General features: G+C 36.6%; 3 protein-coding genes across 3 annotated transcripts; 1 reads left to right on the top strand and 2 right to left on the bottom strand.

Moving 5' to 3' along the window:
- Positions 1 to 4: 4 nt before the first annotated feature.
- On the bottom strand, positions 5 to 5068 carry LOC139431272 (uncharacterized). The gene has a single exon (XM_071198916.1). It carries the CDS (start codon positions 5066 to 5068, stop codon positions 5 to 7), a length of 5064 nt encoding a protein of 1687 aa, XP_071055017.1.
- A 506-nt stretch (positions 5069 to 5574) lies between these two features.
- On the top strand, positions 5575 to 7909 carry LOC139431273 (uncharacterized). The gene is made up of 2 exons (XM_071198917.1): positions 5575 to 5644; positions 5877 to 7909. The coding sequence occupies exons 1-2, from the start codon at positions 5575 to 5577 to the stop codon at positions 7907 to 7909; spliced, it is 2103 nt and encodes a 700-aa protein (XP_071055018.1).
- Positions 7910 to 11942: 4033 nt separating this feature from the next.
- On the bottom strand, positions 11943 to 12662 carry LOC139431274 (uncharacterized). The gene has a single exon (XM_071198918.1). The coding sequence runs from the start codon at positions 12660 to 12662 to the stop codon at positions 11943 to 11945; it is 720 nt and encodes a 239-aa protein (XP_071055019.1).
- Between the last annotated feature and the right edge of the window lie 411 nt (positions 12663 to 13073).

Here is a 13073-nt window from a genome sequence, read left to right on the forward strand (position 1 = left end):
GGGTTTACATTTCTGAAGGTAGTGGGCAGATTTTCGTTACTGGGCGTTGTAGTTCCCCTTGAGCGGTGCGGACGGTCACCACCCGAACGACGCCATCCAATCCGGGATGTGTTTGAATAATACGTCCCAACTTCCAACACCAAGGAGGCTGTTGATCGTTTTTTATTAGTACGACGGTGTTTAGCGGTATATTAGCTGTTGGAGTAGTCCACTTGGCCCTTTGCTGCAATGTGTGTAAATATTCTAAGCTCCACCTCTTCCAAAAATGTTGCATCATCTTCTGGAGCAAAGCCCATCTAGACAAACGGCCATTTGGGACATTCTGGAAATCGACATTCGGAATTTCATTAGATGCTGGTGATAATGTAAGAAAATGACCAGGAGTGAGGGGCTGAAGGTCATTTGGATCGGATCCAAGTGGACATAGTGGGCGAGAATTAAGGATAGATTCAATTTGAGTAACTAAAGTATAAAGTTCTTCAAATGTTAACACCTGGTCTCCAATAACCCTCTTCAAATGGGTTTTTGCGGACTTGACACCAGCCTCACTCAGTCCGTTAAAATTTGGTGCCGCGGGAGGGTTGAATAGCCACTCTATACCCAACGTTTCACCCGCCATTTGGGCGTACTCGTTTAATTGGCGGTATGCTCCCACGAAATTAGTGCCTTGGTCTGAAAACAGTCGAATACATGTGCCTCGTCGAGCAACAAATCGGCGTAAAGCGGCTAAGAAAGCTTCGGCGGTTAAGTCGGAGACTAATTCTAGATGAATAGCCTTGGTTGCAGCACAAACAAAGAGACATATATACGCTTTAAAGGTTTTTGCTCCTCGATGTCTTCTGGCAGTTACAAAGAAGGGGCCAGCATAATCAACACCAGCCGTAGTAAAGGCCTTCATTTGCTGTATTCTAAAAGTAGGCAAATCAGCCATAAATGAATTGATTGATTTGGGACGTGCTCGAAAACATTTTAAACATCTGGATATCACTCTATAAATTACGGTGCGAGGTGACATAATCCAGAATTGATTTGCTATCAGCGCATGTAACGTTCTATAACCAGGGTGCAAATTTTCTTGATGTAAGTGTTGAACAATTAATTCGCTCAGACGACTTTTACATGGTAACAATATAGGATGTTTCGCATCGTAGACCAGATCAGAGTGTCTCAAACGTCCACCCACTCTAATCAAATCTCCCTCGCCAATGAATGGTGCCAATTTACGATATGGTTTTGCGGGTAAACTACCAGTGTGTAAGCTTCGAAGGACATCCGGAAAGTGTTCCAATTGAACTTGACGTGCCAAAGTATGAAGTGCGGTCTGCTTCTCCAACATTGATATAGGTAGACGGCGATGTTGATTCAATTTTCGACAACCTGCAACGAATCTCAACACATAAGCTACTACATTTTTAATCTTACTTAGAGATGAACAGCGTTCCATCAATGTAAGTAAAAAGTTGTCGGTTTTCGTCGTTGTATTAACAGCCACTACATGTTTCTCTTCGGGTAATTTCTCGGCAAGGGTTGCGATTACTTGGGTAGGCCAGTCGGACGATGGACATGATAACCAGACTGGACCATTCCACCATAACTGACATCCAACCATTTCCGCCGGAAGTAGACCACGGGATCCAGGATCCGCTGGATTATCCAATGATGACACATGATGCCAACACTCGCCAGGTATTATATTTTGAATGTGGCTGGTGCGGTTGGCGACAAATGTCTTCCAACGATGTGGAGATGACTTCAGCCAACCCAAAACTATTGTGGAGTCACACCATGCAAACACCTTAGGTTGAGCGATGCAGGATAGATTGGAGATGAGAAACTCAGCCAAATCAGATAACAGAACAGCACCACAGAGTTCCAAACGAGGTAACGATGTGATTTTAAGTGGTGCTACTCTAGACCTTGCACAGAGAAAATTGACTTTAATAGAATTATCTGGTAATATTAACCTGAGATACGCCACCGCACAGTATCCGACCATAGAGGCATCGGAAAATAAATGAAGTTCTATGGATCTATCATCTGCCAATTGAACGGAACGAGGTATTCTTAATTGTGATAACTGTGGCAGCTGCTCTTTGTATTGGATCCAATAAATTTTGATTTTTTCAGACGGTGTATCATCCCAGTCACACTTTTCCAGCCATAATTGCTGAATTAAATATTTTGCGGCCAATATGCATGGTGTTATGAATCCCAAAGGGTCGAAAATACGGGCAATGTTTGAAAGTATTGCCCTTTTTGTGCACGGGTCATTTCTTGGAAGACTTGAGAACCCAAAGGTGTCGATCGAAGGGTCCCAATGAAGGCCCAAGACCTTGATAAAACCATTCTCAGCGTGATCGAGAGACACTGGAGAAGTAACACCATCGGGACAGACTCGCTTCATTAGTTTAGGACAATTGCTAGCCCACTTGGCTAGTTCAAAACCACCCAATGAAAGTAATTTAATAATTTGTTCTTGTAGATGCAGCGCGTCGCGAACTGAAAAACTCCCGGTAACAACATCGTCTACGTACATATCGTTTATTAACACCTGAGAAGCCTCTGGAAATTTTGCCGCATAGAGCTTAGCTAGTTCCTTAATTGTGCGCAATGCCAAATATGGGGCAGAAGAAACACCATAAGTGACGGTATTGAGTTGATACTCACAAAGCTCATTTGTGTGATAGTTTCTCCAAAGGATACGTTGGAAATCTCGCTGATGGGAAATGAGTAAAATTTGACGATACATTTGCTTAATGTCGCAAATGAAGACGATTGGAAAGTAACGAAATTTGATAAGTATAGAGCATAAATTGTTTTGTAATTTTGATCCAGTCAATAAAATATCGTTTAACGATAAGCCTGACTTAGTTTTGGCGGAGGCATCGAAAACAACTCGGAGTTTTAAGGAATTGGGATTTAGGACGTAGTGGTGAGGGATATAATAGGCGTTTTCATTGCGATAATCATCACTACATACTGGAGACATGTGGCCTTTAGCTAAATAATCTTCCATAAATATTTTGTATTTTTGAAAAATCTCCGAATCTTTGATTAATTTTCTCTCGAGATATAAATATCGACGATGCGCTTGCGTATAAGATTCACCTAGCTTGGGAGTAGGTGTACGAAATGGAAGTGAGACTATAAATCTTCCTTCAGAGGTGCGATTATAGGTAGATTGGAAATGTGCGTCACATTGACGATCTTCAGGATCTTCCGGAACGATCTCGCTCATTTGTTCCAGCTCCCAAAACTTGCGAAGGCATGAATCAAGTGATGGTTCAACCAATAATGAAATGTTGGACTCTGGAAACGACGAATCAGCAGATCTTCCCGTCAATAACCATCCAAAAATAGAACCCAGGGCAGCCGGTTCATCCATGCCCCCAACACGACGATCACCAGTAAGAATATATGGCACCAGTTCAGCACCCAATAGTATGTCGATTGGCCCAGGAGATGATTGAGTTTTAGATATATTAAGATCTTGCAAATGCGGATACGCAGAAACATCAATGGAGATGCTGGGATGTTCTGAACAGATACGTTGACTGATTACAGCGGTGAAGTGTAACGTAGGTTGAAAGACATTGCACGGCTTGATATAGCATTCAACAGAGCCGTTGTTACAATTGGATGACATATTATTCAAACCCTCAATCGGTACAGAATGAATCGAGCGGACCAGTTGCAATCGCTTTTGAAGGTTTTCACTGATGAAATTGATCATACTGCAGGTGTCGATTAGAGCTCTGACTTTATGGTATTTTCCAAATCGATCCTGAACATCCAATTCTGCGACCGGAAGTAAAATAGTAGCGACGGTATTGGTAGCAGAAGCGACAGTATGAGGTTGGGTTGACGTACCAGTTGAATTTGGATTTGGTGAAGATTTGTCCAGCGGAGTTAAATTTAAATGTAAAAGCGTATGGTGTCGCTTATTGCAAATTCTACAAGTTTTATTTGAGTTGCATTTACTTGTATGATGACGGTATCCTAAGCAATTCTTGCAGAACTTATTGTCAGAAATGATGTTAAACCGCTGTGAAGGAGACTTTTCGAGAAATTTATCGCACTGATAAAGGTTATGGTTCATTTTACATAAAATACAGCTTAGTTTTTGTTTTATTTCAGTAGCAAAAGTTGACGTGGACTTTAACGACGGCTTAGGTCCCTTGACTGACGATGTTAATTTAACTGAATCTAAGGCCTTTGATTGATTCTCCAAAAAACTTATTAATTGGATATAAGTTGGGATTTCGAATTCACTATGTTCTGTTTCAAATTTTGTCTTAATTGACGTGTCTAATTTTTGCAACAAAAGATTAAATAATAAAAAATCCCAATCATCAACAGGAAAGCCCAGCGTTCTTAACCCTTCAACGTTCTCGGAAAAGGTGTCTATCAACATCCGATAGGCCTTAGCGGAACCTTCAGTTGATTGTTTGATTGTAACGCTTTGAATTTCATTATAATATAGAGTCGCCAGATGTCGTTTATTTTGATATCTAGTTTTTAAAGTTTTGAAGGCGATCGAATAATTCGCCTCCGTCATCGGCAAACCCTTTACAAGATGCAAAGCTTCTCCGGAAATCGATGTTAAGAGATATTGGTACTTCGCTACCTCTGATAATGACTGATTTTCATGTACTAAAGATCGGTACAGATCGTAAAAGCTTGGCCAGCTCTTGTAATCGCCTGAGAATACTGGGAGCGAAATTTTATTCAATTTAGGAGAATTAATAGGTATAGGAGGATCTTTTGGTTTGGAAATTTCAGAGGAAATTCTATAATTGACGGCTTTTATCGTAAAGTAAGATTCATCAGCTTGTTTACGTATAGCATCATGGGTATCAAAATCCGCCTCATCTATAAGCCCAATAACCTGATTGTGCAGCGTTTTGAATTCTTTATATGTGTCTTCAGAGTCATTAGCACGGGCAATGAAAATTAATTTTAAATCATTACTGTCAGATACAGTATGAGCAGCATCAGCCGTTTCAATTAAACGATTAAGGTAACCGTTACGGCGTAAGATTAATTTTGAAAGTTTGTGATCAGCCATATTGACAATCTTCATCAATTTAAGAAATGATCGACAGAAAAGAAAATAAAGAGCGAAAAATAATATAATGCAATGTTATATCTTCTCTTCAAAGATAGAAAAAAAATAATAAACGAAATAATTAATATAATTTTATCTGTATATTTTTTTTGTTCAGATTGACTTGAATTGCGATTTCAACAAACACCAGATGTGGAGCGATGCGAATCGAAAAAGAAGTAAGAGCACGTGGTGTTGCGGGTGGGCGAAACTATATGATTGCAATTACTTAGAAATAAATTAAATAAAGGTATGCAAAAAACAATCGAAATGACACCAAGTATCCGGCTCGAAGGACCAAAAAATGTGCGCTCCAAAAATACGAGCCACAATAAGCGATTGTGAAGGTGCTGGATGCTCAATGAATTAATTAAAAAAAAATGATTCTAAATAAATTGTTTCTTTAATTAGTAACAAAGGTCGAAATAATAATAAATAAAATAAAGAAAAGAAAATTACCTTAGAAAATGCGGAAAGAAAGCGTAAGAACAAAACGAGACGATGCGGCACACGCGCTGCGAAACGCTCGAGATCGTGGTGAGTGAGATAATGCCCCCTGGCGGGGGTGGCATGTCATATTTGCGGAAATAGCTTAAGCGGAGCGAACAATGCATATTGGCCGCAAAATATTTAATTCAGCAATTATGGCTGGAAAAGTGTGACTGGGATGATACACCGTCTGAAAAAATCAAAATTTATTGGATCCAATACAAAGAGCAGCTGCCACAGTTATCACAATTAAGAATACCTCGTTCCGTTCAATTGGCAGATGATAGATCCATAGAACTTCATTTATTTTCCGATGCCTCTATGGTCGGATACTGTGCGGTGGCGTATCTCAGGTTAATATTACCAGATAATTCTATTAAAGTCAATTTTCTCTGTGCAAGGTCTAGAGTAGCACCACTTAAAATCACATCGTTACCTCGTTTGGAACTCTGTGGTGCTGTTCTGTTATCTGATTTGGCTGAGTTTCTCATCTCCAATCTATCCTGCATCGCTCAACCTAAGGTGTTTGCATGGTGTGACTCCACAATAGTTTTGGGTTGGCTGAAGTCATCTCCACATCGTTGGAAGACATTTGTCGCCAACCGCACCAGCCACATTCAAAATATAATACCTGGCGAGTGTTGGCATCATGTGTCATCATTGGATAATCCAGCGGATCCTGGATCCCGTGGTCTACTTCCGGCGGAAATGGTTGGATGTCAGTTATGGTGGAATGGTCCAGTCTGGTTATCATGTCCATCGTCCGACTGGCCTACCCAAGTAATCGCAACCCTTGCCGAGAAATTACCCGAAGAGAAACATGTAGTGGCTGTTAATACAACGACGAAAACCGACAACTTTTTACTTACATTGATGGAACGCTGTTCATCTCTAAGTAAGATTAAAAATGTAGTAGCTTATGTGTTGAGATTCGTTGCAGGTTGTCGAAAATTGAATCAACATCGCCGTCTACCTATATCAATGTTGGAGAAGCAGACCGCACTTCATACTTTGGCACGTCAAGTTCAATTGGAACACTTTCCGGATGTCCTTCGAAGCTTACACACTGGTAGTTTACCCGCAAAACCATATCGTAAATTGGCACCATTCATTGGCGAGGGAGATTTGATTAGAGTGGGTGGACGTTTGAGACACTCTGATCTGGTCTACGATGCGAAACATCCTATATTGTTACCATGTAAAAGTCGTCTGAGCGAATTAATTGTTCAACACTTACATCAAGAAAATTTGCACCCTGGTTATAGAACGTTACATGCGCTGATAGCAAATCAATTCTGGATTATGTCACCTCGCACCGTAATTTATAGAGTGATATCCAGATGTTTAAAATGTTTTCGAGCACGTCCCAAATCAATCAATTCATTTATGGCTGATTTGCCTACTTTTAGAATACAGCAAATGAAGGCCTTTACTACGGCTGGTGTTGATTATGCTGGCCCCTTCTTTGTAACTGCCAGAAGACATCGAGGAGCAAAAACCTTTAAAGCGTATATATGTCTCTTTGTTTGTGCTGCAACCAAGGCTATTCATCTAGAATTAGTCTCCGACTTAACCGCCGAAGCTTTCTTAGCCGCTTTACGCCGATTTGTTGCTCGACGAGGCACATGTATTCGACTGTTTTCAGACCAAGGCACTAATTTCGTGGGAGCATACCGCCAATTAAACGAGTACGCCCAAATGGCGGGTGAAACGTTGGGTATAGAGTGGCTATTCAACCCTCCCGCGGCACCAAATTTTAACGGACTGAGTGAGGCTGGTGTCAAGTCCGCAAAAACCCATTTGAAGAGGGTTATTGGAGACCAGGTGTTAACATTTGAAGAACTTTATACTTTAGTTACTCAAATTGAATCTATCCTTAATTCTCGCCCACTATGTCCACTTGGATCCGATCCAAATGACCTTCAGCCCCTCACTCCTGGTCATTTTCTTACATTATCACCAGCATCTAATGAAATTCCGAATGTCGATTTCCAGAATGTCCCAAATGGCCGTTTGTCTAGATGGGCTTTGCTCCAGAAGATGATGCAACATTTTTGGAAGAGGTGGAGCTTAGAATATTTACACACATTGCAGCAAAGGGCCAAGTGGACTACTCCAACAGCTAATATACCGCTAAACACCGTCGTACTAATAAAAAACGATCAACAGCCTCCTTGGTGTTGGAAGTTGGGACGTATTATTCAAACACATCCCGGATTGGATGGCGTCGTTCGGGTGGTGACCGTCCGCACCGCTCAAGGGGAACTACAACGCCCAGTAACGAAAATCTGCCCACTACCTTCAGAAATGTAAACCCAACAACTGTTTGTTATCTAATTATTATTGTAACATTTTTAATTAATTCAATCCTGTTCCATTCTCTTTTGCATCGTTGTAATTTCACGTTCATCTTGTCATTATACTATATTTAATTTTGTAAATTTTCAATTTCTTATTGTTGTAAAAAAAAAAAAAAACTTTTCGTTATTTTTTGGCGGGTGATTGTTCGCTCCGCTTAAGCTATTTCCGCAAATATGACATGCCACCCCCGCCAGGGGGCATTATCTCACTCACCACGATCTCGAGCGTTTCGCAGCGCGTGTGCCGCATCGTCTCGTTTTGTTCTTACGCTTTCTTTCCGCATTTTCTAAGGTAATTTTCTTTTCTTTATTTTATTTATTATTATTTCGACCTTTGTTACTAATTAAAGAAACAATTTATTTAGAATCATTTTTTTTTAATTAATTCATTGAGCATCCAGCACCTTCACAATCGCTTATTGTGGCTCGTATTTTTGGAGCGCACAACTACTTTAAAATATAAGAAAAAATAGAATAATACACTAAATAACTATTAACTAAATAGTTGTTTAGTTATAGTTATAGTTATAACTCAAAGAAAAACTTTCGCTATCAAAACAATCTCAACAAACGCACGTGGTAACACAGATGTAAATAAACGCCAACAATATGGCGTCCATAAAAATGGACGCCATATTCAAGGTCTCTTTGTCCTTTCTGGTTATTCTGTGGTACTGGTTGGTGTGCTCGAAACGTAGCGAGCACGTTTTCTTTTGGTCATGCGCATACATGACAATAATCATTAAAGTGCTCTATTGTATTTAAGTTGTTGTTATTATTCCATACAACCAATATGTCATCAACATACCTACGCCATAAAATAATGTTTTTGTTGTTGGTGTTGTCGTTGCTTAAGATTTTATGTTCTAAATCATTCAAAAATATTGTGGCTGTAGATGTTGTGTTCTTGTTTGTTTCTCTTTAATCTTATGTTTGATCTTACGCAAAGTCTGTATTTCCTCAGTAGTGGTTGTAGATGTTATGATCTTGTTTGTTTCTCTTTAATCTTATGTTTGATCTTACGCAAAGTCTGTATTTCCTCAGTTGTGGTTGTAGATGTTGTGTTCTTGTTTGTTTCTCTTTAATCTTATGTTTGATCTTACACAACGTCTGTATTTCCTCAGTTGTGGTTGTAGATGTTGTGTTCTTGTTTGTTTCTCTTTAATCTTATGTTAGATCTTACGCAAAGTCTGTATTTCCTCAGTTGTGGTTGTAGGTGTTGTGTTCTTGTTTGTTTCTCTTTAATCTTATGTTTGATCTTACGCAAAGTCTGCATTTCCTCAGTTGTGGTTGTAGATGTTGTGTTCTTGTTTGTTTCTCTTTAATCTTATGTTTGATCTTACGCAAAGTCTGTATTTCCTCAGCTGTGACCATGAATTGAATATGTTTATATTATCCGTTTTTTATGGAGAATATAGAGAAAGTCGTGAACAGTAAGTGGAGTCTTCATCAGTAAATATTTAATAGAACAAGGATTTTGGTAATTTTGTAGATTATACAAGATAAACACAAATCAAAAATTTTATGTAAAACGCGTTATTGTACTGCAATGAAAAATAGTGATTTATAACAAATATTGATAACAAATTTACTGATCAATTTACATAATTCAAATTTAGACAATTCTACAAAATAATAGACAAAATTAATTTATTAATAGATACTTGGGAGTAGAGATATTCAAAAACAGAAACACCAAAAAGGTCCCTATTCTTTCAATGTGATGTTATAGGAACAAAACTTTTAATAGAGCAGGATCAATAAATGGCTGAATCTTTACTTTTATTGTTATATCAAGGGCGTTTTGTTTCTAATGACTAAATTCCTAGTATGGCGTGTATCAAAATAAAAATTTTTCAATTTTTCTTTCATTTTCTCGTTCCAAAAAATTAGGATCTTTAGAAATCTAAAAAGAATTAATGTATCTTTATACCATTTCTATCTCGATACAACGTTGTACCCATACAACAAAATAACACTAATTGCGACGTCTTCCGGTTTATAAATACTTTTTAAAAACGCTTCTTTTAGCGGTGTATTTAATGGGCGACATATCAGGTATTACTACATCAATTCATCTAAACCGTAATTTTCATTAGCTGCTTGCACTGCTACTATACGTCTCTGTCGGAAAACTGTACATTTAGAAACGCGTCCAGACTTTTTATTCGTAGTACCTTTGAGTAAATAATTTTTTTGATGAATTAGATAATTTTTTAGGATACCTTTAATTATAATTACGAAGGCTTTCACGACCGGTGTTAATTAAATTAAAACTAGAATTAATACTAGCACTATCAGTACAACTAACACTAGACCTAGAAGACCTCGGCTTTATTCAGTCTTTTGTGTGAACCGTTTTCATTGAGTAATCTAAGTTGCCTATCTATAACTTATTTAAATAAACTAAACTAAACTCATTACAACATCTTTTTTTTTACTTTACATTATAATCTAATACAAAATCATTATATCTATCTGGAACCTTTTTTGTTCGAACTGGACGAACAGAGTTTTCAATCTGAACATTGTTTGTGTCATGGACCACTTCATTTTTCAAATCAATCTCTTCATCCTCTTCTTTATTCTTTATACATAATGTGAAATATTATGGTTTCTTTCTTGATCAGGTTTTATATAAGATCTCTTGTTATAATGTGGTTTAATAAATTGAATATTGCTAATTATGTATTTACCATCACTTCTTTTAATTTTATATGTTCTTTCCCTAACTTTACCTATAACTTCACCTCTTTGCCATACACTTTTAGGTGTTTCTTGGTATCTAATTATTTCATCATTTTGGTAGTTTTTTATAACTTTTTTATACGCATTATTATTATAATATTTTGCACTTTTTCTTTATCCTGTTTCAATTTTGAATTATAGATAGTTCTGTTTATTGTTTTTGGTTGTAATTTATTTTTCTTTATAGGTAAGTTTTCTCTTAGGTTTTTACTCATTAAAATTTGAGCTGGAGTATAACAATGTAATATATAATGTATTTCTTAGTGCTAACAAAACTAAATAAAAATCATTTGATTCCAGCGATTTTTTTAACATTTTCTTTATGGTTTGTATTGTTCTTTCTGTTTGACCATTAGATTGTTGATGATATGGAGAAGAATTCATAAATGTAAAATTCCATTCTTTAGCAAAATTGGCATATTCTTTACTCTTCAGTTGACTTCCACTATCTGATATTACAATTTTAGGTATTCCGTGTCTCGCAAAAATAGATTTAAGACTCTCTATTACCTTTTTTTGATGTCATCTATTTAAATTTATTTGCATTACTCCTACATAATTTTTTAAAATGTCCCAACCTATCGCATGACAAACATTTTTTACCAAACGCTAGGCATTCATTAATTTTGTGTGTAACCACATCAAGTACTGTTGTTTTAGGGCAAGTCACGGTTTGATTTTAAACAACCGGGACCAACTAAATTAAGTTTATTATTTATTATTTCTACTTCAACGTGTTAGAACGTTTTACAACCATGTTACAACTATTATTAACCATTGAACTGCTTAACTTGTTCTTGTACGACTGAAGATATAGTTTCAAAAACAAAAGTTATGCAACCGTTTAACAAGTACAATCTTTAATTACCTTATTTGTTTTTGTTGTGTTATAATTTCTCTGTTCTTCTTTTTTGTTTACTGATCTTGTGGTTTCGGATCCATCTGTTTTTGTCAAACGTCGGTTCGTGTATTTTCCCTTTCTCATCTCCTCGATACAATCATTTTCTTCTGTTATGCAACCGTACTTACATTATGTAAGCATTACATGTTGCCCATTTAATACTATTTTTCGTTTAACTATTTAACATTCGCCCGTAAACGAAAAATAAACAATAACAAAGTCCTAAATTATACCCACAATATTTTTCCTAAACTTAGTGAATTTAACCCTTTCAAGGGGTTTTGTGAACATATCACTAATGTTCTCTTCACTGTTACAAAACTGTAGTACAATTTTCTTATCCGTTACTTCGTCTGCTTATTACGCCACTTTTAATTAAACTAATAGCACTTTTATTATCCATGTTTAACATGGCTATATACTCCGCCTCCGTAGTTGATAAAGCAACTATTGGTTGCTTTCTTGCTACCCAACTTATTGGTCCATCGTTTAACATTATCACGAATCCGGCCGTGCTTTTTCTTGTGTCTGTACAATTCGCGTAATCCGCATCACAATACGCACTTAATTTTAAATTTTTAAGTGCCGTGTTTAATCGATATTTAATACCAATGTTTTTATGAGTATTCAAATATTTTAAAATCCTTTTCACATTGATTACGTCACTGTTTGTTACTTTATTTATGAAACGACTTACAAAGTTTACCGCGAAGCTAATGTTCGGTCGTGTTTTCTTTGCCAAATACAACAAACTACCCACAGCCTCTTGATAAGGAAAGTTTTTAATTATTGTATCACTTCTTTTAAAGTCACTTATAGTTAATGGTATATGAGTCTCTTTTGATTCATTCATTTTAAATTTTTCGGTTATTTTTTCAATTAGTTTAATTTGTTGTAGTTTTAATTCATTATTTTTTATTTTTATGTTTTGTCCTAGGAAATTGTTTGGATTTACCCATGATTTTGTGATGAAGTTTTTATTTAATTTATTAATTACGTATTTTATGTGTTCTTTATTATTTGATATGATGAGGCCATCATCTACATAAATAGCCATAATTAATGCTCTGTCACTGTTTTTAAATATACACTGTTCTGACTTTCATTGTTGCAACTCAATTTCTACTTCCTCTTCATCATCTCTCTTATCTTCATTATTTTCTTGTCTTTCTTCATTTTTCTGACATTCTTGATCTCTCCTATCTTCATTATTTTCTTGTCTTTCTTCATTTTCTTCTTTCGTGTCATCAACCAGTATTTTAATTTTTTTATTTTCGAATATTGCATCTCTCGAGATAATTATTCTTTGTTTTTTCTCATCAAAAAACCTATGTCCATTGCTTGCATATCCTACAAATATCATTCTTTCACTTCTTTCATTTAATTTTTTAAGGTAACCAAGCTTCTTTACATGAGCATAAGTACCAAATATCTGTAGATTTTTTAAGTTTGGTTTCTTTCCATTCCA

The sequence above is a fragment of the Onthophagus taurus genome, chromosome 8 (genome assembly GCF_036711975.1).
Source record: "Onthophagus taurus isolate NC chromosome 8, IU_Otau_3.0, whole genome shotgun sequence".
NCBI lineage: Eukaryota > Metazoa > Arthropoda > Insecta > Coleoptera > Scarabaeidae > Onthophagus > Onthophagus taurus.